This window comes from Ahaetulla prasina, chromosome 5, assembly GCF_028640845.1.
Source record: "Ahaetulla prasina isolate Xishuangbanna chromosome 5, ASM2864084v1, whole genome shotgun sequence".
Classification (NCBI taxonomy): Eukaryota; Metazoa; Chordata; class Lepidosauria; order Squamata; family Colubridae; genus Ahaetulla; species Ahaetulla prasina.
The window spans coordinates 20,117,960-20,145,084 of NC_080543.1; the positions used below are offsets into that span (position 1 = coordinate 20,117,960).

The 27,125-nt window shown below is 39.6% G+C and overlaps 1 protein-coding gene across 1 annotated transcript; it reads right to left on the reverse strand.

Moving 5' to 3' along the window:
- On the reverse strand, positions 1–26,607 carry MMP20 (matrix metallopeptidase 20). The gene is made up of 10 exons (XM_058185582.1): positions 26,482–26,607; positions 23,750–23,994; positions 18,642–18,790; positions 16,143–16,268; positions 13,978–14,139; positions 9,899–10,049; positions 6,468–6,604; positions 3,091–3,247; positions 1,538–1,641; positions 1–101 (listed from the first exon to the last, which is right to left on the reverse strand). Exons 1-10 carry the CDS (start codon positions 26,605–26,607, stop codon positions 1–3), a joined length of 1,458 nt encoding a protein of 485 aa, XP_058041565.1.
- Positions 26,608–27,125: the final 518 nt, after the last annotated feature.

Genomic DNA, 27,125 nt, shown 5'->3' on the forward strand with positions numbered 1-27,125 from the left:
TCAGCAACCCACCCAAGAGCTGGATTTCACAATGTTAACCACATCTTCCTTTTCTCTGTCATATTTATAGGCTTTGGGGCCTGAAAAGAAGTAAAGGAATCCTAAAAAAAGGAAAAGAAGAAAAAAAAAAGGAAGAGAAGGATTCAAAGAAATGCCTATTGTTATTAGGCTCTGAATATAGCCAATCTATCATAGATTATACAATACTGGTCCATGATATTTCAATCTACAAACTCTATTTAGTCCTTTTTATTTTATAAAGGAATATACAGTCGCATACTAAAAGAAGTTAACTACATTAAAGGCATATTTTGCTGCTCCATCAGCCTCCTTCGATGGAGTGTCAGTTGTGTTGGGACAGAATATGTCATTTGGGAAACTACTGAAAAGTGATTTTGGAGCCCCCTTCTATTGTTTTTTTTTTTGTTTTGGTCTTGTTCTGAATATTTTCGTTACATTGGTTAGTTGTACATTTCTCATTCTCTCTCTCTCCTTTTCCACATATTCCACAATAACTTACTATTTGCTTAATTGTAGGTCTTTTGTAAGTCAGGACACCTACAATAGTGGTCAAAATTGTGGAAACCTTTTGGGAAAAATGTATTTTCTAAAACTAGCTAATAACACCACTTTTGTTTTTTGGAGTAGTACCATAAAATTATATATCAATGGAAAGATAATTTAATCAAGAATGCAATGCAATCACTTTTATGAAGGATTTGCTATTAGAATAGCAGTTACATTATAAAGAAGAAAAGTGAAACACGTAGAAAAAACAAGATATTTAAAAATTATCACGTTAGTTAATACTTAGTTGGGTAATCTTTAGCATGAATTATGGCCTTACAATGTCTTCCCATGGAGTGAACCAAGTTTTATAGTTTTGCAGCTGTTATAATGTGAAACCAAGATTGAATGATTTCTTCTATTAACTGGGTTTTATTGCTGGGTGGCTTCTGACTGATGTTTCTTTAGTCGGTTCCATAGATTTTTCAATTGGGTTAAGGTCTGGGCTATTCCCAGGCCATTCCAGCAGTGAAATATGATTATCTTGAAACTCCAAAAAAAAAAGTGGTGTTATTAACCATCAAACTTCAAAAATACACTTTCCCCAAAAGGTTTCCATAATTTTGGCCACTATTGTATACATTCATTAAATGAATAAATGATGAATGAATGAGTGAATGAATGAATCATCAATCAATCCCAATTAGCATGGGCAATTCTTGGACTTGGAGTTCCAATCACTAATAAGAACCAGCGTATTGCCTTGGGAGTAAGAAATCCATTTTTAAGTCCCCCCCCCCCCAGTCAAATAACTAAATCGAGTTTGATCTGTTGACCTACTTACTCTACAGCATCATATCATGAATAAAAGGAGGATGGGGAAAATATGTATTTTAGAGTCAATGTGATAACTAAAGAAAGTATGATTCAAAAATCAAAAACATTCAGAAAAATTAAACGGCAAGAGCTTTTAACAAGAATGCTTTAAAAACATGCTTGAAACAAATCACATGATAGAAAAAATACTTACCATTAACTTCTACAGCAGCATCTATTCGACCATTAATTCCTGAAAATTCATCCTCAATGGTCTTTGGAAAGTCTTTGTCCATCTTCCGTTTAGTTTCATCGTAGCTTGAAAAAAAGGAACATAAAGAAGGAACATAAAGGAACATAAAAGGAAACATAAAAGGAACATAAAGAAGTTCTATGTATAGATGTAACGTTTTGAAAAAAGTATTACCTAAGAGTTGAATTAATTTAGCTGTCATTCTTGCAATATCACAGGGTTAAATTAAGTCTTTTTTCTAATTATATCTTTGCCTTTTTTTCTAAATATACACACTTTGAATCCAAATGGTGCACAACTTGTGACAATAGCATCTAAGTCAATGGTCATTAACATATCTCCAAGCAGAGAATTACATCAAATATGTATGTGTATATGAAGGAAATATTTACTTTTATCTTTTTTGAGTTGCATAGATCTTAATTTTATTTTCACTAATCTTATTTAGATATGTGGTGCCCTGTATTTGTCCATTCATGGCATCACCTGTCCATTTCTTTGGACATCATGTTTAATTAAAGTGGAAGATATGTATGACTTGCAAAAGGAACTAATTATATACATCAATATTTGCTTACTAGAGCCAGGCTTTTAAATGCTACTGAATGAAAATTTCATCGATTAAAATCATGTTCCTATGCTATCTTGACATATTTCCTGGCAAGAAATGAGAACAGGAAAAAGTGGATTGCCCAGTTTGTAAGTAATTAATCCAGGAGAAATCCAGTTGTCAGGACATTCGGGTTAATGTCAGGGTTCAAAATAACACTCCCAACAAAAGAGAACTCTGAGGCTTGAGTTTCCTCAAAGTTACATTTTATTAGAGATGTCATATTGGCATATCTGGGAAAACCCAAATCTGAAAGCTTCCAGGTTTTCCCCACCCAAAGGAAAGTTTAAGTCTTTGCCCAACACCCACAAGTCCATCACATGGTCCAATCAAAGCACCATCCCAACTGGAAATGCCTCCCAGTTCCAGCTTTCCAGGGCAAGTTGTCCTTGACTCTCTGAGAAAGGAATGTTATTATGACTATATATCACTCATGATATCTATCTCTCTGTCTGTCTGTCTATCTATCTATCTATCTATCTATCTATCTATCTATCTATCTATCTATCTATCTATCTATCTATCTATCTATCTATCTATCTATCTATCTATATCACTCCAGGTTCCAGGCCTGATACCAGTTTCAATTTGATTCATGAAAGAAAATCTGTATTTGACATTTATGTATCTTTCCCATTTGTAAACTGATAAAGAAAGAAGAAATTTCAAGGCATGTCAGGAAAGAAACTATCTTATCACAATGAGAAATATAAAAGTTATGTAATTAAGGGTATAGTCACACCTCTGTATTGGCTAAATAGATGCAGGGTATCTATTTTACTGGCTGAGGCAATATTCAAGTACTATGAACAAGAAAATATTTTCCCCTTTGGTCCCTCATTCAGCACCAAGGAATGGCATTTCATGATTATTTAAAACCTATTTTTATTAGAAGACAATAAACCTGTAAAATTCGTCTTCTACAAAGAAGAGGGTCTTCTTTTCATCTCTCAGGTAGACAGCTGCATCTATGTGTAGCACATTTCTAGAAAATCCAAAATCTGCAATAGACCGAGGAGGGCCCTGCATGTGGAAACCGTGGGTTGTCCAATAATGAGGACCTGGCAAAAATAAATACATAAATAAATAAAATGACCTTACATAACCTTGCACTAGTAATTTGAATTTCTAATGTTTAATGGGGTGTTACAAGGTTTCGTCTTAGGCCCTGTACTCTTCAATATCTTCATAAAATGACTTAGAAGAGGGAATAGAAGGGGAACTCACCAAATTTGCAGATGATACTAAGCTGGCAGGAATAGCTAACACCCTAGAAGATAGGCTCAAGATCCAGGTGGATCTTGACAGACTTGAACACTGGGCCCTATCTAACAAAATGAAATTCAATGTAGAGAAAAGTAAAGTCTTACATTTAGGTAAGAAAGAACAAAAGGAAACATATAAACTGGGGAAAACCAGGCTTAATAGCAGTGACTAAGTCTAGGAGACTTAGTGGACAAACAGGTAAATATGAGCCAGCAGTGTGCAGCGGCAGCTAAAAAAGCCAACACAATCCTAAATTGCATTAACAGAGAGATACAATCAAGATCAAGTGAGGTACTAATACCATTCTATAAAGCCCTAGTAAGACCATACCTAGAGTACTGTATCCAGTTTTGGTCACCACACTATAAAAAAGATGTTGAGACTCTAGAAAGAGTGCAGAGAAGAGCAACTAGGATGATTAGGGGACTGAAGACTAAAACATATGAAGAACAGTTACATGAACTAGGCATGGCTAGTCTAGTGAAGAGAAGGACCAGAGGAGACATGATAGCCATCTTCTAATACTTGAGGGGCTGTCACAGAGAGGAGGGGGTCAAGCTCTTTTCCAAAGCACCTAGAGGCCAGACAAGGAATAATGGATGGAAACTGACCAAGGAGAGATTCAACCTAGAAATATAGGAGGAACTTTCTGACAGTGAGAACAATCAACCAATGGAACAAAAGTTGCCTTCGGAAGTTGTGGGAGCTTCATCACTTGAGACTTTCAAGAAATGATTGGACTGCCATTTGTCAGAAATGGTGTAGGGACTCCTGCTTGAGCAGGGGGTTGGACTGGATGACCTATAAGGTCCCTTCCAACTTTGTTAATCTGTTAAATAGGATATCCTCAAGCACTTCCACACAGAGCTTGCTGCTTCACTGGTCTGGAATCAATTCAGACCTGTGTGATCGCCTGCCATTGTCTGGTTTTCACAATTTTTGACTCAGTCTGAACAAAACCAAAACTTTCATGGAGCTATTGCCAGATGTTAAAAATAGAGTAGCAATTGTGCCATTTGGTGTAGATGTTAGGGGCCACCTCCTCTTCTAAGCCACAGTTTTAATTTTTATAAATTTCACACTAATTAACTTCAACTAATGATGCAAAGTAGAATAATAATAATAGAATAGAATAGAATAAAAAAACAGAGTTGGAAGGGACCTTGGAGGTCTTCTAGTCCAACCCTCTGCTTAGGCAGGAAACCCTATGCCACTTTAGACAAATGGTTATCCAATCTCTTCTTAAAAACTTCCAGTGTTGGAGCATTTATGACTTCTGGAGGCAAGTTATTCCACTGATTCTAACTGTCAGGAAATTTCTTCTTAGTTCTAAGTTGCTTCTCTCCTTGATTAGTTTCCACCCATTGCTTTTTGTCCTGCCCTCAGGTGCTTTGGAGAACAGATAGACTCCCACTTCTTTGTGGCAGCCCCTGGGATATTGGACCACTGCTATCATGTCTCCACTAGTCCTTCTTTTCATTAAATTAGACATACCCAGTTCCTGCAGCAGTTCTTCATGTTTTAGCCTCCAGTTCCCTAATCATCTTTGTTGCTCTTCTCTGCACTCTTTCTAGAGTCTCCATATCTTTTTTACATCATGGTGACCAAAACTGGCTGCAGAATTCCAAGTGTGGCCTTACCAAGGCATTATAAAGTGGTACTAACACTTCAGGTGATCTTGATTCTCTCCCTCTGTTTATGCAGCTTACGTTTTGCAATGATACCTTTAATATCATCAGACCATAGCCCCTGCCTAGTCCAGCTCCTTGGGAAAGACTCGCGAAGCAGGCAAAAATATCAAATCCAGCCTAAGTGTCTGGCTGACTGTGTGGCCAAACATAATAGTAAAAGGGCATGAAAATACAGTGGGCTCTTTGGTACTCTCTGAGCTTGGCTGTATCCTTGCAGTTGTTTCATTACTGAACTCAGTAACACCATCAAAGCTTGAAAGGAGTAGGGCTTTTCTCTCGGTTTATATGCAAAAAGCTTGCTCTGTCAGGTTTGGTGGAGGTACTGTTTTCTTCTTCATAGTTCCTTGGTTAGGCTGTTGTTTACTGTTCAATTGTTTGTCTGAGTTGCTAGTTCCTTGATTGGGGTATTCTTTACTGCTTGATTAACAGCCTAGTTAACACTCTTAACACTCTAGTGCAGAGGTGTCAAACTCAATTTCATTGAGGGCTACATCAGGGTTGTGTTTGACCTGGGGGTGGGGCATGGCTGGGGTAGGTGTGGCCAGGGTGGGTGTGGCCAGCTTGATGTCCTGCAGGTTGCATGCGGCCCTCCCGGGTTCAGGTTTTGGCTGCGACGGCCTCCTGAAGCCCTCTGCTAGTGAAAACACAGCCCAGCAGGGCCGCATGTGGCCTCCTGGGCTCTATTTTCACTGGCAGAGGGTTGCAGGAGGCAGTCGCAGCTGAAAATTGAGCTTGGGAAGCTGGGCCTTTGCTGTTTGCAGGGCGGCCCTGTGGGCCAGATCTAAGCACCCACTGGGCCAGATCTGGCCTGTAGGCCTTAAGTTTGAGACCCCTGACCTAGTGTTAATCTTGGGGTTAATCTGGGTGTAGATTGCTGCAAAACAGCAGTCTTCATCATTATTGACACTTTTTCTCCAGAACCTCCTTCAAAATTATGTAGCGTTAGATCAGGGGTCTCCAACCTTGGTCCCTTTAAGACTTGTGGACTTCAACTCCCAGAGCTTTGCTGGCTGAGGGACTCTGAGAGTTGAAGTCCATAAGTCTTAAAGGGACCAAGGTTGGAGACCTCTGCGTTAGATGATTGACTAAATTGAACATAATCCATCAAGGAGATGCAATGCCTCCTGCTTGTGATGGAACAAGAGCAACTGCTGGTACAGGCCCGGTAATTATATGGGGCAGTTAATAGCAGTCTTTCAGGCAAGACTGATTTTAAGGTAAACTTGAACCTTGGTTAAAGGTTACCATTACACAAATGATGAATACGCATTTACTGAACAGTTTCCTAAGAAAACAACTCCGAATGTTTTCAAAACTGACCGACCCTTGAAAAAAAAAGCAATGCCTCTCTCAGCTATTTCGTAGGCTGCATCCACATTTGACATGAGCTGAGGGAAAGAGCTGGTAATGCTGAGTGGTTGCACGTGGCTTGTGAGTTGAGCCTGCCTTCTCCAGAAGTATCTGTTGAGAGGGACAAATATAAGGAGAAGAAAAGAGGATGTTTATTACACAGCAAACATACCCTGGGACTTTTGAGAGGACATGGTAATGAGCTTGCAAAATAACTCTATGGCAGGGGTGTCAAACTCAAGGCCCGTGGGCTGGATCCAGCCCACACAGTGCTTAGATCTGGCCCGTGAGGCCGCCCTGGAAACAGCGAATGACTGGTGCATGGTACCTCTGCCAGTGAAAACGGAGCTCGGAAGGGCTGTGTGCAGCCCTAGCCAGCTCTATTTTCGCTGGCAGAGGGTTGCAGGAGGCTGTCACAGCTGGAAACGGAGCTCAGGAGCCTGTTTTTGCTGGCAGAGCACTCAGGCCTCCACAGGTGCCCCTGACATGAGTGGCATTGAGCTGGCCATGATCCCCCCGGCCATGACCCCGCCGGTCCCACCAAGGTCAAACACAACCCTGTTGCAGCCCTCAATGAAATCAAGTTTGACACTCCTGCTGTATGGGAAGCTTGCTTATTCATAAAACAGGTGCTATGTTGAGCTTGATCAATCACAAACACACATTTACCACCTAGCTAACCAACATGCAAATTAGGGGCATCCAGAAAGAAGCCAAAAGACCAATGTGATAGATGCAACCATGCATTTCAAGTTCTGTCCCCTAACCCCCCCCCCCCCTCTTTGTACATACAGTATATGTGGCACTGAAACCAGAATTCTACTTCTGCTTTACGCACAAGCCTAGCTGGGTGAATTTGGGCCAGTCATTCTGTGTCAGCACCAGGAAGAAGGAGGCAATGGCAAACCCCTTCTAAAAATGTTACTGAGGAAACTGCATGAGGTCAACATCCACCCCTCATATCTATTAAAAATTGAGGAAAAATAAGAAGTCTGGAAAGGAAGTGTCTGGGAGGATATGGTGTTCATAAGCAATCTGTTGCCTACTCTTTATTTTGAAGGAAGTTTTAATGCTGGGAAGTTAGGATTTCTATTCACTGGTAGAAGATAAGTCCAATCAGTATTTTTGGTTGCAAAGCAGATCCCAAAATAAAATAAAAGCAAGCAAAACCAACAAAAACAAAGATGTTCTAATTCTAATTTGGTTGTATTAAGGCAGAATTTTATATCTATTGTCTTGGTTTAAAAAGAGGGGTGGGAAATTAGAGAGATGAAAAATAACAGAAAAATTCAGGTAAGAGTAATTTCCTTGCCCCTGCCCCCCCAAGACCTTTATTGAAATTCAGAGAAAAATAGGGGCTGGGATTGTTTTCTCTTTATTTTCCTAACATTGCACCAGAACCCATCCACCCACATCTCTACACACACACACACACACACACACAAAATGATCATGGTATCTTCTACAAACTGAACATTTTGCTGGACCAGAGACACCAAAGACAATAATCCATACTCTTGTACCCTCTTATTTAGACTATTGCAATTTGCCTTGTGCAGGGCTGCGCTTGAACAGGTCACAAAGCTGAAGAAGGCCTAGAACAGGGGTGTCAAACATAAGGCCCAGATCTGGCCTGCAGGGTGCCTAAATCTGGCATGTGGGGCTGGCCTGGAAATAGCAATGGAAGTCCGAAGTGCCTCCGGTAGCCAAAATAGAGCATAGAGGGGCGTGTGTGCCCCCCCCGTGGCCCGTTTTCAGCCTGGGTAGCCTCCTGCAGCACTCCACCAGTCAAAATGGACTGTTTTGGCTGGCAAAGTGCTGCAGGAGACCATCCAGGCCGTCTCCCCCCTGGCGCTTGGAGGAGCACTACAGTGCTGTCTGACCTTCAAAGAAATCCAGTTTGATACCCTTGGCATAGAATGTGTTGACCCATTTGCTGACCAGTATTTGCTGGTCAGTTGAATGACACTTGTCCTGCAGGACCCAGCCTTGACTGATAATAGACTTCTGAGCCAAGGGACTGCTGCTTACCTACAAACACCTGTTGTGTCTTGCCCGCCCTCAGAGCAGCCGGGGCCTTCTTACCTGCTCCCGAACACTGAGGAATGTATGCCTCCCGGCCCAAGTCCTGGCTCCATGCCCACACAAACTGCAGAAGAAGGAGCATCTCCCGGCCCCAGCCCTGACTCCATGCCCAGGCAAACGGAGCAGCTAGACCCCTCCCCCTCCTCCACAGCATGTGAGCCTGAGGAGGTTTATTCTAACAGCTGCTGATTGGTGTGACCCTCGCATCAGAAGGCTGGATAGGCGGAGGCAACAGAAGGAAGGGAGGGGCAGGCCTTAATGAGTGCTGAGTCATGGAGCCACACCCCATGGCCTATATAAAGGATCTGCTTTCTGGCAGTCTCTGAGTCAGGCAAAAGTCGAACTTATCTTGCTGAAGTAACTTACTGGTCTCCTGCCTGCTCTGAGGACTTTGCTAGGACTTTGGGCAGAGCTGCAGAGGCAAGCCTGATTCGGATTTCCCTGACCCGGCCGTCAGCGGAGGAGTGGGACACGACAACACCTCTGTGAATTGTCTTCTTCAGATAGAATCTATCTGCCCTAAACAATCTAGTAAGGAGAGGATTTTCCAGGATCCAGCCTGATATCGATTGGGGGCTGAGACCCAAAGAATGATATTCTCAGCAATAGCCCCCCCCTCTCTGAATCAATTTACCTGCCCAAGATAGATATGCTGATGGCCTTTTGCAAAATGGTGAAAACAATACTCTTCAGGGGGGATGTACTCTGTAACAACCGTTTTTAATTACAGTTTTTGTTAATAGCATTGACTGTTTTTTAAAGGCTTGATTTTGTATTTTATTGATGTTTTACTTAAGCTGCCTAGAACAGTGGTGGGATTCAGCTGGTTCTCGCCGGATCGCACAAACCAGTAGCGGCGACGGCGGGAGGCTCTGCCTACCTGCCCAGACGTGCGTGCATTCGCATTTGTGAACCAGTAGGTAAGGTAAGTGAGTCCCACCTCTGGCCTAGAAGTGTGAGAATAGGCAGCACAGAAAAAAATCTTTATGTGAGTCATTGTATACCCCTCTCCTTTTTCTCTATCAAAGAAGTCAGGCTTAATGGCAAAATCATTGAGTCATTCCAGAGCAGGAAGCAAAAAGAGGGAATTTCTAGATGGTGTTTTTTTTTTTCAGAACCAAGAGTTGCGTGGGAAACAATCTTGTCAAAGGGGATGTTGCCTTTATTCCCAAAAAGGGAATTTGAGCCTAAATGGCTACGTTGGGTTCATATAGCTAGAAACTGGCCTTCCTAAAAAAACCAGGAGTGTATTCCTCTTCTAGAAATAAAATGGACAATATTCTACTGTCACTGGGAACTTGGATAAAGAAAGACACTTACCTGTCTTTGAAGAAAAGTAACTCTTTCCCCAGCATTGTCACAGCATCGAATGAAAATTTGGAGTCACAAAGTTCGGGATTATATGGGGTTGGTAGTTTGGACAAAGGTTGACGTGACACCTGAGGCTTTCGGGATCCAAATTCCCTCGGCCCTAGAAGATGATAATTCTCTTTGAATTAGGAGTGAAAACTCATTGTAAGACTAATACGGTATGTAGCTGATATGTGTATTGCATACACATTCATATTTGTGGTCCTCCAAATTTAGATGGATGGATGAATGGATGGATAGGTAGGTAGGTAGATTATATAGATAGATCTATGTATGTATGTATAGATGTATAGATGGATGGATGGATGTATAGATGGATGGATGGATGGATGGATGGTTGGATAGTTGGATGGATAGATGGATAGATGGATAAATGGATAGTGCCAGGGTTCAAAGTAATACCCCTAGTGAAAAAAAACTCCAAGGCTTGGATTCCCTCAAAGTTACATTTTATTAGGAATGTCAAATTGGCACATCTGGGGAAACCCGAATCTGAAAGCTTCCAGGATTTTCCCCAGCCAAAAGAAAGTTCAAGTCCCTGCCCAACACCCACAAGTCCATCACATGGTCCAATCAGGGCATTGTCCCAACTGGAGATACCTCCCAGTTTCCAACCTCCCAGGTGCAAGACAAGATGTCCTTGACTCTCTGTGAAAGGAATGTTATTAGGACTATATATATTTCCCATGCTCTACACAATCCCTCCTCCCAATTTCCCACAGTAGTAAATGTGGCAGGTTTGAAGGCCCAATACATAAGGTGGCTTCCAATACATAAGATGGATGATAGTAGAATTTATATTAGATTATATATCAATATATCAAATCTACGGTATATGTTAATCTCTTGAATTGTCAGGAGATTGCCAAATGGATTTAGCAACTTTCTCATTTAATAGCATAAATCTGAAACAAAATTCCAGCATTTTTGCACAAGATTAGTTTTTGGGAATGTTATCATTGAAAAGAGTCCTGGACTTTGGAATTTCAGATTTTATTTGATTTCTTGAATTGGTGTCCAAAAGTTACCAATGCCTAATATTCTAATAATTGGAGTGTATTCTAATGGGAGACAATTTTACTGGAAATGTTGGGATATTTCTAGAAATGCATGTTCTACTTTAAGGTTGTAAAACTATAGTTAAATGATGGGTGGCTTTTGGGTCTGATTTGATGAATAGTTCTCATTAAAAAAAGTGCAAAATCCAGTTCCATTAAAAAGACCGAAATATATTTCAAGCCAGACCAAATCTCTTCAGTTCCAGAATGTATGGCAAAATGTATACTTGATAAGGGATATTAATTGTTAACACTATTTATAGGAAAGGGGGGAAATGAAAATAATGTTTCAACATGAGCTCTGCAGTAGTTGTAGGTAATCTGAATCCCCAGAACTGTGGTTGGGTGTCCATGGAGTTATTGAAAAGAAAGTCAAGATGGCAGCCATGATGATATGATCAAAGGTCTACCTGCGGCATACATAAAAAACAGGTAGAGTTTCAATCATACTATTCTGGCCGCCATTTTTATCTTTTAACCATACCTCTCCAATGTGTCTGGAGATCTTTGTAATATCTGGAGCCCCCTTGGATGCAACTGCTGAAAATCTTAAAAGCAGAGTTTTTCACCATTTTAAAACACAAATCATGTATGAAGGGGAAAAAAAATCAAGCTTAGACCAGAATAGAGAATCTTTCCACAAACTCCTGAAGAAATCAAGATGAAACAAAAAAGTTCTGCTCATTTTCCCAAATCACCTCACATATCGTGGCTCTCAGGTTGCCAAATGGAACCTCTTGCTTCCAAAACAATATGTCAAAAAGTAAATATATAAACCATTGCAACATGCACATGTTAAGTGAGTGCATTATGGGATTTTTAAAAGCATAATAATAATAGAAAAGGTGGGCTGGAGATGAAGTTGAAAAACTGTTCAGCATAGGGTGGTTAATAAATGCAGGTATGTGCCTGAATTTGAGCTAGGAAGTTGGTTGAACTCATCCAGTTGTGGTTTCTGAACAGCCATAATTTAGTATGGAGTCATTGGTGCTCCCAGAGCTTGGTTGCTTTCTTCCAGATGTTTCATTACCAAGCTGGGTAACATCATCAGTGCTACTGGGAAATGGGATTTGCTCTCGTTTTATATATTACTAGCTGATAACCCAGCATTGCCCAGGTATTTATTTATCCCAACCCTGTATTAGACAGGAAAAGCCATCACTCACTGTGGTGAGAATTAGAGGCCTAATTGCCCTGGCTAACAGCCTGGGAAAAATTCTACAGGAAACAGCTTTTGAGGTGATTATCTGCATTAGCAGGCACCTCCCCCGACAACTTGTCCTCTTTGCTTGAAGCTGAGGGCTTCCGTTTGTTTGTTTGTTTGTTAAGAATCAATCCTCCTTACCAGAGGGAGCCCCCTTGTGGAGTATTGTGAAGCCGTTACCATGGCAACTCCATTGTGATGTACATTAGAAGCCATTTTAAGGCACAACAGAACTTGAATAATAATAATAATAATAATAATAATAATAATAATAATAATAATAATAATAATAATAATTTAATTTTTATACCGCCCTTCTCCTGAAGGACTCAGGGCGGTGAACAGGCAAATAAAATAATACGATACATTTCAATAAAAACACTATTTAAAAAACTTATTCCAATAGCCTAAATTTAAAATACAATACAAAATATAAAATATAAAAATATAAAATAAACCCCAATAAAATCCATATTTAATATTTTAAAAAAAACCTATTAAGCCTATTAAGCCAGTCCTGCTCGAAAGAATAGATACGTTTTAATACAAAATGCAAACTATCACTGTCAAAAGTACTGTGATTTGACACTATAGATATAATTCATTCCTTTTCATTTCAGCAGCCTAGGTGTTCCAGAGCTGGAACACAGACACAGACACACACAGACAGACACCCCGCCCCCCGAAGGGTGTTAGGGTTGTCTTACCCCCACAGTATTTTTTTTTGCAGAGAGTAAGTCATCTGGGTACCAAGTTGGTTGAAACTGCTCAAGTCGTTCCAGAGTTATGCTGGATTGTGTGTGTGTGTGTGTGTGTATATATATATATATATATATATATATATATATATATATATATATATATATATATATATATATATATATATATATGTCTTTGGTTGTTCGGGTTTTCTCCCGTGCAAAATTGGAAGTGTCTTGGCGGCGTTTCAACGAGACTTCACGAAACGCCGCCAAGACACTTCCAATTTTACACGGAGAAAACCCGAACAACCAAAGACCTATATACAAACACCGTGAAAACCTCAGAAAACAAATATATATATATATTTGTTTTCTGAGATTTCAGTGTTCTATAGGTCTTTAGTTGTTCGGGTTTTCTCCGTGTAAAATTGGAAGTGTCTTGGCGACGTTTCGACGAAGTCTCATTCGACGAAGCACGAAGCTGAAGCCTGAAGATGACGAATGAGACTTCGTCGAAACGTCGCCAAGACACTTCCAATTTTACACGGGAGAAAACCCGAACAACCAAAGACCTATATACAAACACCCGTGAAAACCTCAGAAAACAAATATATATATATATATATATCCTTTTATATGTAGGTCTTTGGTCCTTTTATATATATATAGATTAGCTTGCCCTGTCAGTGTTGGTGGGAATAGGCATGGTATTTCATTGGGCTGTTGTTTACAGCACTCAGACAAACAAGCTAACAGTAAACAACAGCCCAAGGGCCCCACAGTTCAACCCTGAATTAAACATATTCTTTTCTAAAGTTTAGTATGATGACATCAGGTAATGATCAGTAAATGTTAATTAACCATAGCCAGATTAGAGAATTTATTTCAACTAATATTAATACATCCTACTTTATAAAATGGAGACAGCACTGCATAAATAAAGAAAGCAAATGTTTTGCATGAATTACTAAAAAAAAGGACTAGTTGTAAGGAAGTAAATCTTTAAATCTAAAGAATTTAAAATGTTAAGAGGGAAACTTCAAAAGAAAAAGCAATATGTGTTACCATATAATGCCTGAATCCCTTTCACATCATCCTTGGGGAGTCGGAAACCAAAAGGATGTTGATATTTGTAGGTTGGATACATCAAAGATGATGGATCGGTAGAATGGGCAAGGCCCAATGCATGACCAAATTCATGAGCAGCAACAGTAAATAAGTTGAATCCTATATAATAACAAAATACAATGTTAATATTAATAATAGCTATAGCTTTTTTGGATTTTTTGCTAATGATTGTGATAACAAGGGATCACTTGAGTTAAGTGCTAAGGGCCAAAATTCATAATTTTATTGTCCTATAATAGTTTGGTGATACAGTTTCCAGCTACAATATTCTGCAGTATATGTGTGATAAAGCAAAACGATTTGAACATGATGCCATTGTACAAACAGAGGTGGATGGTGGACTATCTAATAAATATGAAAACAGATATTTCCTGTCTTTTTGGAACAACTGAGTTAACTTTAATTAATTAATTACTTTTCATTTAGAGCTTTCCTTCCATGCTTAGCATGATTGACTACCAACAACAACAGCAATTTAAGACTTCAAATTTACAAAAGAAATGAAATTCTATGCTATTTTCACAGGATTTTCTCATTCTTTGAAAAAAAGAAACTAAGAAAGATTGTTAAGTCATTGTTACCAATAAAAAAAAAAAAGAACATTTGCAGCTCAGGGTTAAAATGAGAGGTCCTGGGTGCTCTCTAAGCTTGCATGTCATCTAGTTTGGGTCAGTGGTGGATTGCTACTGGTTCTTCCTGGTTCGGGAGAGCCAGTAGTGGAGTTGTTGATGTGACAGCGAACCAGTTTGCTCTGATCGTCATATGGGCCCTCCCGCCTGCCCCTGGGCTATACCTATCTTTATTCCTTCATTTTAAGCCCAGCTGAAAGGCGCGGCAGAGCAGATTGCAATGCCTCAGCTGTTCAGCAATTCAATGCACTTGCGTGAAGCGCAAGTTTGTCATGTGTGTGAGTGAAGCGAGCACACGTGCGCCGATCATGTGCAAAGTGCATGCATGAAGCGAACCGGTGGTAACACCAGTTAGAACCCACCACTGGTTTGGGTAACAAAATGTCTGCAAGAAAACAACCAAGCTCAGAGAGCACCAATGTTCATGCAATTTAGTTGTTTTTTCATAAAATGTAGCTCTTGAGACTTTTTATACATGAAATACAAGCCAATATGTTAAGGGGATTGCTAAACCCCATTCACCTATAAGGAATTGATAGTCCTGATCTTCCAGGGTCGGGAAGTATCTAGAAATCAAGGAAGAACTAACCTATTGAATCTACTGAAAAGCAAACTTTATTCCAGTTGAACTAAACTCTGTGCATTGCAATACATTAACAGTGGTGGGATTCAACTGGTTCGCACCACTTCAGCTGAACTGGATGTTAAATTACTGACTGGCCCCTCCCCTCCCCGCCCCTTCCAGAAGTCCCCACACACCCCATTTTGGCTCCCAGGTAAGTGCAGGGAGTCATACTAGGGCCAAAATGGGGTGCAGGGGGGTGCAGCGCAGCCCACCCGTGGCCAGTTTTTGCTCCCAGGAGGCTGCAGGGAGGCCTACTAGGCCCAAAACAGGGCACAATGGGGGCAGCACGCCCTGTGGCCCATTTTTGCTCCCAGGGGGTGCAGGAGGCTGAGTACTGCCTGTCACACATCCCTGGTCACGCCCACTATGGCCACACCCACCCAGCCAGTCATTAGGGCAGAGAACTGGTTGCTAAATTATTTGAATCCCACCACTGAATACATAGTTGTTTTCCTGTGACTTAAGGATCAAGATACATCATTTTTCAGTTCACTTATGGTCGCTTGCATATTTATTTATACAGATGATTGGTTTTGAACAAAGGGCCGTAATAGCTCAGGCTGTTAGTAGCCTGTTATTAGAACACAGTAGCCTGCAATTACTGCAGGTTCAAGCCCGGCCCGAGGTTGATTCAGCCTTCCATCCTTTATAAGGTAGGTAAAATGAGGACCCAGATTGTTGGGGGGGCAATAAGTTGACTTTGTAAATATACAAATAGAATGAGACTATTGCCTTATACACTGTAAGCCGCCCTGAGTCTTCGGAGAAGGGCGGGATATAAATGTAAATTTAAAAAAAAAATTGCCTTTTCAAAGTATTTTCAGATTAGTGTATCGTTTCATGCCTACCATTCATCCCCATCGTCCACTTCTCTGCATTGTCAAAATGAGTGTCTCCACCCAGTCCTTCCCCGGGTGCAAAAGCGTGGGCTAAGGTGCCCCGTGGCCCATCAAATGGGTAGGAGTCCCCGTGGTCTATCAGAATATAAAAACAAAACGGAACCTTAGAATAATCAAAGAATTAGAATATACTCCAAACTGCATGGCGTTTTTCTATTCTTAGTATGCTAGAATTCTATTAATGGAAGAGGTTCCATGGAACTTGGCAGTGACTGTGGAATTGCTACCAAATAAACCAGTGACTCGATACAAAGACCAAATAGCCATTTCCTTTTTAAGGCAATCCTAAATAAATTAGGATGAATTTGGCTTTAAGGTTTTTTGTTTTTTTTACCGCTAGCATTTAGTGAATCAGAACAGAAGCTTCGGCATATCATCTGAAATAGCATAGGCCCTTCCTCGTAACACACATAGTTGTGTTGAAATTTTTTGTTTGGCTCCCTGTAAAGTTAGTCCTCGACTTTCAGCTGTTTATTTAGTGACTGTTCAAAGTTAGTACGATGCTGAAAAAAGTGACTTACGACCATTTTTCACACTTACGACCTTAGTAGCATCCCCTATGGTCACGTGATCAAAATTCAGATGCTTAGCAACTGGCATGTACTTATGACGGTTGCAGTGTCCCGGGGTCACATGATCCCCTTTTGCGACCTTCTGACAAGCAAAGTCAATTGGGAGGCCCGATAGGCTTAACAACTGGGTTACTAACTTAGCAACGGATTGTGATTCACTTAACAACTGTGGCAACAAAGGTTGTAAAATGGGGCAAAACTCAACACACATCTCACTTAACAATGGAAATTTTGAGCTCAATTGTGGCCATAAGTCGAGGACTACCTGTATAGCAGAATTAATACAGGTACTCCTGGACTTACAACTTTTTGTTTAACAACAGTTTGAAGTTATAATGCTCTGGAAAAAATGGCCTACAGCCCATCCTTGAAGTTCTGACCATCTCCACGGTCATGTGATCAGAATTTGGGCACTGCAGTTGCACCATCTTGTGGTCACCTGATCATGATTCCCAACCTTCCCAGCTGGCTTCAGACAGGCAAACTGAATTTGGGAAGCTGGATTCACCTTATGATCACATGGTGATTCACTTAATGGCGGTAGTAAAAATGATCATGAAATGAAATCTGGTCACATGACTTTACAACTGCAACAGTTTGCAATGGAAATTCCAGCTCCAACTGTGGTTGTAAGTCAAGGATTATCTGTATATTTCAAAGGGCTACCAAGTAGCACTTTACAAATTGATTTAAAAGTGTGAAATTTGATAGATTCTTATCAAAATAGGAGCCAGATAAATTCCCCCCACCACCATCTTCTACTTACAGTATATTTTTCTGTATCTCTACCTCCCCTGCACCTTAGCAGCTATTGCATGGGTGTCAGACTCAAGGTCTGGGGCCTGGATCTGCCCCGCAGGGTACTTACATCTGGCCCGTGGTACTTCTGCCAGCGAAAATGGGCTCCCGAGCTCCGTTTTCAGTTGCTATGACCTCCTACAACCCTCTGCCAGTGAAAATGGAGTTCCGTTTTCACTGGCAAAGGGTTGCAAGAGGCCATGGCAGCTGAAAAGGGAGCTCAGGAACCCATTTTCGCTGGCAGAGTGCTCGAGCCACCAGAGCGCCCCTGACTGTAATGACACTGAGCTGGCCATTCCCACCCTAGCCATGCACCCCCGCCCCCCGAGGTCAAGCACAACCCTGATGCAGCCCTCAATGAAATCGAGTTTGACACCCCTGAGCTTTTGGCTAAGAAGCATAAGTGCTTTTTCCTTTCCTATTGCCAAACTGACATGTATTTACCATTCTTTAAATATCACAAGAAATAGAGCCCATCATGGTTTTTTATTTATTTTTTGCAACAGATGGAAGTGTCTCCTGATACCAACGCTACAGAGCACTGCACACCAAACAACTAGACACAAGAACAGTTTTTTCCCGAAGGCCATCACTCTGCTAAACAAATAATTCCCTCAACACTGTCAAACTATTTACTAAATCTGCACTACTATTAATCTTCTCATCGTTCCCATCACCAATCTCTTTCCACTTATGATTGTATGACTGTAACTTTGTTGCTGGCAATCCTTATGATTTATATTGATATATTGACTATCATTTGTGTTGTAAGTGTTGTAACTTGATGAACGTATCTTTTCTTTTATGTACACTGAGAGCAATTGCACCAAGACAAATTCCTTGTGTGTCCAATCATACTTGGCCAATAAAAAATTCTATTCTATCTATTCTATTCTATACCCCATATTCATCTCATCCATACTCACATGGGGATCTTCCAACCCAAAGAGGCTTATAAATTGAGTAATCGCATTATTTTGAAAATGGTGTCAGCTCTTTCCCAATATAAACTTAGCCTGTTAAGAATAAAGGCAAATATTTGCAATTCAGTATGACAGATATTACTAACACCAGTTACCTCCGTTTTCAAATGATATCATGATATCTGCTTCTCCTGTTTTTGCCTTGATGAAGCTCAAGGGGGCAGCAGCACTCCATGTTCTCAGACCCATCTCTACAGCCTTGTCAACTTCTGCCTGGGTTAGGCTAGAGGTGTATTTTTTTATTCTGTGGAGAAGAAGGCACATGTAGGAAATGACCAGGCTGAGCCTGAAGGGGTGGGGGGGTGTCAAACCAGGGGTGAGTTCTACTTACCTTTACTAACGGTTCGCATCGTGCCCACATGCGCGCTCTTCTGCACATGCGCAGAAGCTTCTGTGCATGTGCAGGTGAGTTTTGATGACATTTGGGTCAGTGGGCGGAGCCTCCTGCTGATTTTACTACCAGTTCTATAGAACTGGTCCGAACCAGGGACAACCCACCACTGGGTCAAACATGTCATCAGTCTCGAGTCCCTTTACACCCAACAAGAGACATAAGTCCAGCCCACCTTGAATTCCATTTACTCTTATCTACCACCAATTCGCTTTGACTGTTAGTAGTTCAGATTCTTGTAAAGTGCTTAAGCTTGCAATAAACCTATTCATTCGTTTGAACTGCCTGAACTCTTGTCCCAAAGATGCTTTTTTCAAGAGGCAACTGGATTTTCTTGTTTTTCTTTGAGGATTGAAGAAGCTTCTTGGATCAGAAACAAAACATCTTCAAAGAAAAACAAGATAGTCCAGTTCCCTCTTGTAAAAGCACTTTTAGGAAGACTTGGATGACTGAGACTGAGATGTTTGCCTGAACTCTTGATTTCCAGCCCTTAACAGCACACTTCTGGATGTACCTATGAAAAGATGGGAGTGAGACAGTATGCAGCCAGATAGGGAAAAAAGTTTCAGAATATGTGAAGCAGTTATAAAGCAATCGTAGCTATGTTGGTCCTTAGAGCAAAAAGCCAAAATGGATATCAAGGCATTGTTTTTATTTAGAAGTGCAAATTCTTGAGATATTCAGAATTCGTCATCAGGCGTGATGATAACAAAAGGAAAGGGCAGAGAAGAAAAAACTCTTATTTTCATCTATGGAACACAGATTTACAGGTACTCCGCGACTTACAACAGTTCGTTTAGTGATTGTTCAAAGCTATAGCAGCACTAAAAAATGTGATTTATGACTTTTTTATGACCAGGGTCACCTTTTGTGACCTTCTGACAAGCAGCAGTCAATGGGGAAGCTAGCTTCACTTAACAGCTACCATACTAACTTAACAACTGCAGTGATTCACTTAACAACTATGGCAAGAACATTCGCAAATGGGGCAAAAGGCACTTAACAATTGTTTCGTTTAGCAACAGAAATTGTGGGCTCAATTGTGGTCGTAAATTGAGGATTAACTGTATTGTTTATTTTGAAAAGAAATGGGGATGATAAAAAAAATCTATGGAAACATTATTGCATGGGAACACTCTAAAATTAATAGATGGAAAACCCCATAAACAGTAGTTTATAGTTTAAAGCCATATAATTATTTATGATAGTTTGCAGTGATAGTTTCAAGCAACCTCTAGATGGTGCTCCAGTTATTTGTGAGTTATTTGTTGAATCAGTCATTCTGATAGTGTCAGTCCGAAGAAAATTGAATGTAATGCACACTCAACTGAAACAAATACATTCAGGATGGAGTTAGTAAAGATTAAATGCTCTCATGCGGAGATCATAAATCGTAGAAACAGTCCACCTATAGGCTTGTCAATGGATCTTGAGGAACAGAAAAAAACTGTTCTTTTTTCTTTTTCAATTTTTGTCTATATTTTTTTTAAATGCAACTTCTACCAGATACAGAAATTACTGCTTTATGTGTTTATTTGGCAAGCTGGATGACATTTAATCTGGACATCTATCAGATTTAGCTCGCTTCCTCTCAAACTCTACCAGAATCACATTCAGACTTCAATGTTCCACATCCAAGAATGAATAACAGAATAACAGAGTTGGAAGGAACCTTGGAGGTCTTATTGTCCCACCCCCTACTCATGAGTGATGTTCTTAGATTCAGTTTCCATTCTAAGATAGCCATTTCTCTTTTCCTTTGGTGGGGAAATTCAACATTTGCAACATACAGCCTTTCTGGAAGATCTAAGATTGCAGAATATAAAGGTAAAGATAAAAGTTCCCCTTGCACATATGTGCTAGCCATTCCTGACTCTAGGGGGCGATGCTCATCTCCGTTTCAAAGCCGAAGAGCCAGCGCTGTCCGAAGGCGTTTCCATGGTCATGTGGCTGGCATAACTAAACACCAAAGTCGCACGGAACGTTGTTACCTTCCCACCAAAGATGGTCCCTATTTTTTCTACTTGCATTTTTTAGGTGCTTTCGAACTGCTAGGTTGGTAGAAGCAGGGACAAGTAACAGGAGCTCACCCCATTACGCGGCACTAGGGATTCAAACAGTTGAACTGCCGATCTTTCGATTGACAGGCTCAGTGTCTTAGCCACTGAGCCACCATGTCCCCTATATATTGCAGAATATACTTCCCCCCAAAACTTTTATTGAGCAGTTATCTGATCTCAGTCTTAGCTTTTATGCTGTGTTTAATTTTCATCATCTCCCACTTGTAGTTCTCATTTTTTCCTACCCATTTGATGGTGGGTTTTTTTATCCCACAAAAATCCCATCAAGAAGGAGAAGAAAGAAAATTGAACTGTATTACTTGATTTGTAGTTTGAGGAACTTTTCATCCGGAATAACTCTAAGTTGCATTTTAACTTTTAAATTTGGAAACTGAACTGCTACGTTGCATTTCACTTAACGAAAGATTTAGACTTAAGTTTAAAATTTGTTGCCACTGGAAAAGTTCAAAGTGCTGAAGGTACTTCTTTTATTTACTACATGCATATTGAGAGGGGATTCAAGGCAGGTTACATTAAATGTCATTCCACTTTATCCTCACGTTGATCCTGTGAGCCGAGTACTATTAAGGGAGAAAGCAATTTATAATTATCTAAAGACTTTCATATATAAACCAAGATTCAGAGCTAGAACATGCTGTCCAACTTTATGCATGTCTTCCCTATTCTATCTTACTGGCTTGAGCCTTTTTGGGTAGCATAAAAGCATTTTAAAATTAATATCATGTGATAAAATATAATGTGTTTTTGTATTTATTTATTTTAAAATAAATAATTTACACAATCAGCTATATTGCAATTACCAATCTAAGTAGCATACAAACAGAAAACCCAACAAAGCAATAAAAACAAAACAATGCAAACTCTATAAAAAGTCACAGCATTCTGAGTCAGCAATCTTTATATTTTTCCTACATATTATTATGTACATGATTATCCCAATAATATATATCTCTAAAATGATTACAGGTAGTTTTCACTTATCTACTGTCTAGTTAGCAACCATTTGTAGTTTTATTTAGTGACTGCTTTGCTTAACAACTGAGTTGCTAGTCTCAATTTTGGTTGCTACAGGACCACCTGTTTCTGTAAATCACACTAAATGTGGCTTTGAATCTTAATTCAGTTTGGTTTAGAACAGGGGTCTCCAACCTTGGTCCCTTTAAGACTTGTGGACTTCAACTCCCAGAGTTCCTCAGCCAGCAAAGCTTTGCTGGCTGAGGGACTCTGGGAGTTGAAGTCCACAAGTCTTAAAGGGACCAAGGTTGGAGACCCCTGGTTTAGAATATCTTGGTTTAGAATAATTTCTTTAAAGAAAACCAGTTACATCCCATTCACATCCCGTTTTGGGCAGGGATTCAAAATATAGCATGAATGTTGATATTGTAATTTTGAACATGACTTGGCCGCTATAGTTGTCACGAGAAACAAAATGTAAACATAGGGTTCAGAGATGTCTTTTATTTTATTTATTTTTATCTTGCCTTTATTATTTTTATAAATAACTCAAGGCAGCAAACATATTCAACACATTTTCTTCCTCCTATTTTCCCGACTGCAACAACTTTGTGAGGTGGGTTGGATTGAGAGACAGTAACTAGCCTGGAGTCACCCAGCTGGCTTTCATGCCTAAAGATAAGATGAGGACTTACATTCTGGTTTCTAGCCTGGTGCCTTGGCCACTAGACCAAATTAACTCTCAGCATTAGATTAACTTCAAAAGAATATATACAACACATTATGATGTTCCTGACTTCTCATAAATATCCAGATGCCATACTACAAAGCAACGTAGCTGTCAATGTGCTGTGTTATCTGAATATGAGACTTTTAAAACATCGAAAGATAGAAGGTAAGGTAAGAAAGAGGGATATTTTCATGTGAATACATCCTATTCGAAATGTCAAAGGGATGTATCTTACATCTTATAACTTGCACCTGAATATATCAGCAACTTCCTTTAAAAAACATCTCTTGGTATCCCAACGGTGCTTTTTCAAGAGGCAGCTGGATTTTCTTGGGGTTTTTTGGCAGATGTTGCACTTTTCATCCAAGAAACTTCTTCAGCTCCGACTTGGTGATGGGGAATGGAAGGATTTATATTCCTTGCAGGTACCTGGTCATTTGCATTCTTTAGAGAGTCCTTGAAGCCACTTGAAGGTTTGACTGCGTCCTCAGGGTCACTGGAGTAGTGCAAATGAGCTTCTTGGATGAGAAGCCAAACATCTTCAAAGAAAAAACAGAAAGTCCAGTTGCCTCTTGAAAAAAAAGCATCTTTGGGACAACCATGACCCAGATGACTGAGACTCTCCATAGATATCAGTTGGTATCTTTGTTAGTGAAGTCTGACACCTTATGGTCATAGCTTAGGGCCGCGGTCCCCAGCCTTTTTGGAATCAATGACTGGTTTCATGGAAGAGAATTTATCCAGGGACAGGAGGGTGGGGGATGGTTTCAATTTTGCTTGCTTGTCCGCTGCTCACCTCCAGCTGTGCTGCCCAGAAATTGGAGACCCCTGTCTTAGGAGAAATATTAAAATCCTATATGGTCTAAGTACAGACACATACCATTTCTGTAACCAATAAGTGAAAGAAAGATTTGCTCACCTCCCCAAAATCGCAAATGTTGAAATACCTCTATAATCTATAAGCGCATAGACTACTGGCAGAACACAAGGCATCTGAATTGCAGAATAACAAATAATGTAAATATTTCAAGACTGTTAATTCATTACCTATAAGTCAGTGTCCTTTTCTTCCACTTAGGTTCCCCTGGGAAAAGTCGATAGTTTGCTACATCGGGGACTCCACATCGCGGCTTCTTTATTATATCCATAGTGCTGTAGTCCAACTTCCCAGTGACCTGTAAGCCAAAGAAAGCTTGCATCTGCTGGACTTTCTTTGTCATGGAATTGCCGCCACTGATCATTTCTGCAACTTGGTGTCTTCCCTTTGGTGTGTAATATTTCTCAAGGTATTCCTAAAGGCAGAGACCTAAAGGAGTAAGTTGTCCTCTTACACGTCACAAACAAATGTATAGATTCGCATAAAATTAGGAAGCCCTCATTTAAATACTGTATAGATCCATGTCTGCTATAATGTATTCCAGAATTGATTGTATTCTTCTTTAAAAATAATCTTCAATCAGGTTACAATGAAACAACCTGAAAGTGCCATACTAAATTCCAGAGTGAAATCCTCAAACTAAATCTTGACAATTTATTTATTTATTTATTTATTTATTTATTTATTTATTTATTTATTTATTTATTTATTTATTTATTTATTTATTTTGTCACACAGTATATATATAAGCATAAGCATGAAATAATTATACAATATATAAGCATATATATGAGTATGAGTATGTAATAACTATATTAATTGGATATAACGAAAGGAAAGAATAGGACAGGGATGGTAGGCATGTTAGTGCTCTTATGCACGCCCCTTACAGACTTCTTAGGAATGGGTGAGGTCAATAATAGTAGATAATAGATAGATAGAGAGATAGAGAGATAGAGAGATAGATAGACAAAACTTACAAAATGAGATAGAAATAAAAATTCAAACCTAGATGAATAGTAGATTTGAATTGATTCCAATAGCTACTAAATTCTTTGTATAATAAAAGTCATCATCATCATCTTTATCTTCAATATAATGTTTATGTGAATTGGTGCTCTGAATATTGTCTTCAATTGTTCAGATGCTTATTGTGGCTAGGAAACTGTATAGCTCCTTATTCTCTTTGTAGAAGATGTTTTGATGCAGAGGATTATATTCTAAGAAGCCTTTAAAACAATACCTTCTATAGCAATTTAAACTGGATATATTACTGAGAAATGAAATACACATATAGGTTTTTCCCTATGTGATATAGTTAAATTAAATGACAGTTTGCTGCTTTTAAAATAATGATTCTAATCTCTGCATTTACAATCTCCATTTAGTGAGGTAGCAAATCAAACAAGCCATGGTTTGCTTAACCAAGATGTATTAAACAAATCAAGGATGCAATGGATTTGCAATATGCATTAAATTATAATCATACATCAGCCACAATGGATTGGTTTACACAACTTGCAAAACTCAACTGTATTGTGGCTCAGCATGTTACATGGCTATTTCATGATTATTAGACTGCCTTCTCTAACTTGGAATTTTCTTGATTTTCTTGCAGCTCTCAAAATTATCAATTGCCAACAGATGTTAATCTGGAAGCTGCAAGATTATTGAAATATCTATCACCACTCTGTCAAGGAGACATATGTGTCTGGTGTGTATGTGCACAAGGGAGACAGATGAAATTTGCTTTATTATATTGTGATATTAATTCTATGATTTACAATTGTAAACCAAAGCATAAAAGCTTTGCATCTTAACATGCAAATAGGAAGAGATCATCCCCCCCACTTCCTTACTAACATTTAGAGTCACACTTATTCTAAGGCAGGTTAACAATTTCCAAAATTGCTTTCTTAAAGTTTTTAACATGTTATGGAAATTATAGCTTGAGTTTCCAATCACTTGACATTTCTAATGATCCATATAGTTGCAGGTTGCATAAAGGGCATGCTTAAAATTTAAAGCAAGATTCCATTATATTTCCAGTCTGAGTCTTAAGACTCTGTTGACATTTAAAGCATGCTTTCCCCAATTGTATGGGAAAAGGAAACAACAAACCCAGATTTCTAAATGGTGACAGGGGTGCCATCATTTGGGATAGAAAGGCAGAGTTTCATTTATACAGCAGAATTAAAAAAATGTCATGTAATGAAAAAGGGTTAAAACATCTTCCCTAATTTCTTCATAGGGCAGAATCTAAAAACGACAATTTGTTTATTAAAACATTTGAACAAAACTCTGCTGCATTTAAATTAAGTCCTGTTGATACCTACACAACATATTTTCAGCATATGTTAGGTGGACGATTAGGTGACTGGAGGCTAAAACATACAAAGAACAGTTGAAGGAACTAGGTTTGTCTAGTTTAATGAAAAGAAGGACTAGGGGAGACATGATAGCGGTATTCCAATATTTCTGGGGCTGCCACAAAGAAGAGGTGGGTCAACTTATTTTCCAAAGCATCTGAAGGCAGGACAAGAAGCAATGAATGGAAATTAATAGAGGAGAGAAGCAAGCTAGAATTAAGGAGAAATGTCCTGACAGTTAGACAATTAATCAGCAGAGAACTTGCCTCCAGAAGCTGTGGGTACTCCAATGCTGGAGGTTTTTAAGAAGAGATTGGACAACTTTTTGTCTGAAATGGTATAGGATCTCCTGCTTGAGCACAGGGTTGAACTAGAAGACTTCCAAGATCCCTTCCAACTCTGTTATTCTGTTCTTTCTCAGTTATGCTAACAGTTAAGCCCAGTTCAATTGAAAAATTCAGTAGGACTTAGGCTTCCCAATGTACGCCTAGAATTGCAGCCTAAATCATTAAAGCATGCAAAGCATTACCAACCTGGGCAATGTAGAAATCACTCCAGTTGGATGTTTTTGGCAATGTGAAAAGAGCCGGGGCTGTAGCTGAGTATTTCAAAGAAAATATCAAAAGTAAAGCTGGGGAGAAGATGCAAAACAGCTCCATTTCTTCCTATATATGATATGAAGAGTGGCTTGAGAAGAGCAGGTGAAGAGATCCCATTCTCCTTTTATAGAGGAAACCTAGTTTGGAAACTAAGAGCCAAGGTGACTCATGTCTCAGATGGTAATTATACAGCTTAAAGATTTGATGAAGGGGTAACACACCGGTACTTAGATAGAGGAAAAGTTGGATTCCTTCTAACTCATGAAAAACATTGCCAAGAAAGAAACATTGTAGAATGCTACAGAAATTCAATGTGTTGGATCCAGAACAGAACATCAGTTTTATAAGCGTACTTATTGCTTCACCACATTGCAATTAAATCTACAGTCCCTTCTAAGAACCACTTCTGAATATCTGAAGACTTACTCCATATATAGCATAGAAACAGGGGTGGGATTCAGCCAGTTCAGACCGGTTCGGGTGAACCGGATGTTAATTTTAATCTGGTTCAGCAAACTGGTTTTTCCAAGGACTGTCTGACCCTGCCCACCCCAACCCACCCCTCCCAGGAGTCTCCA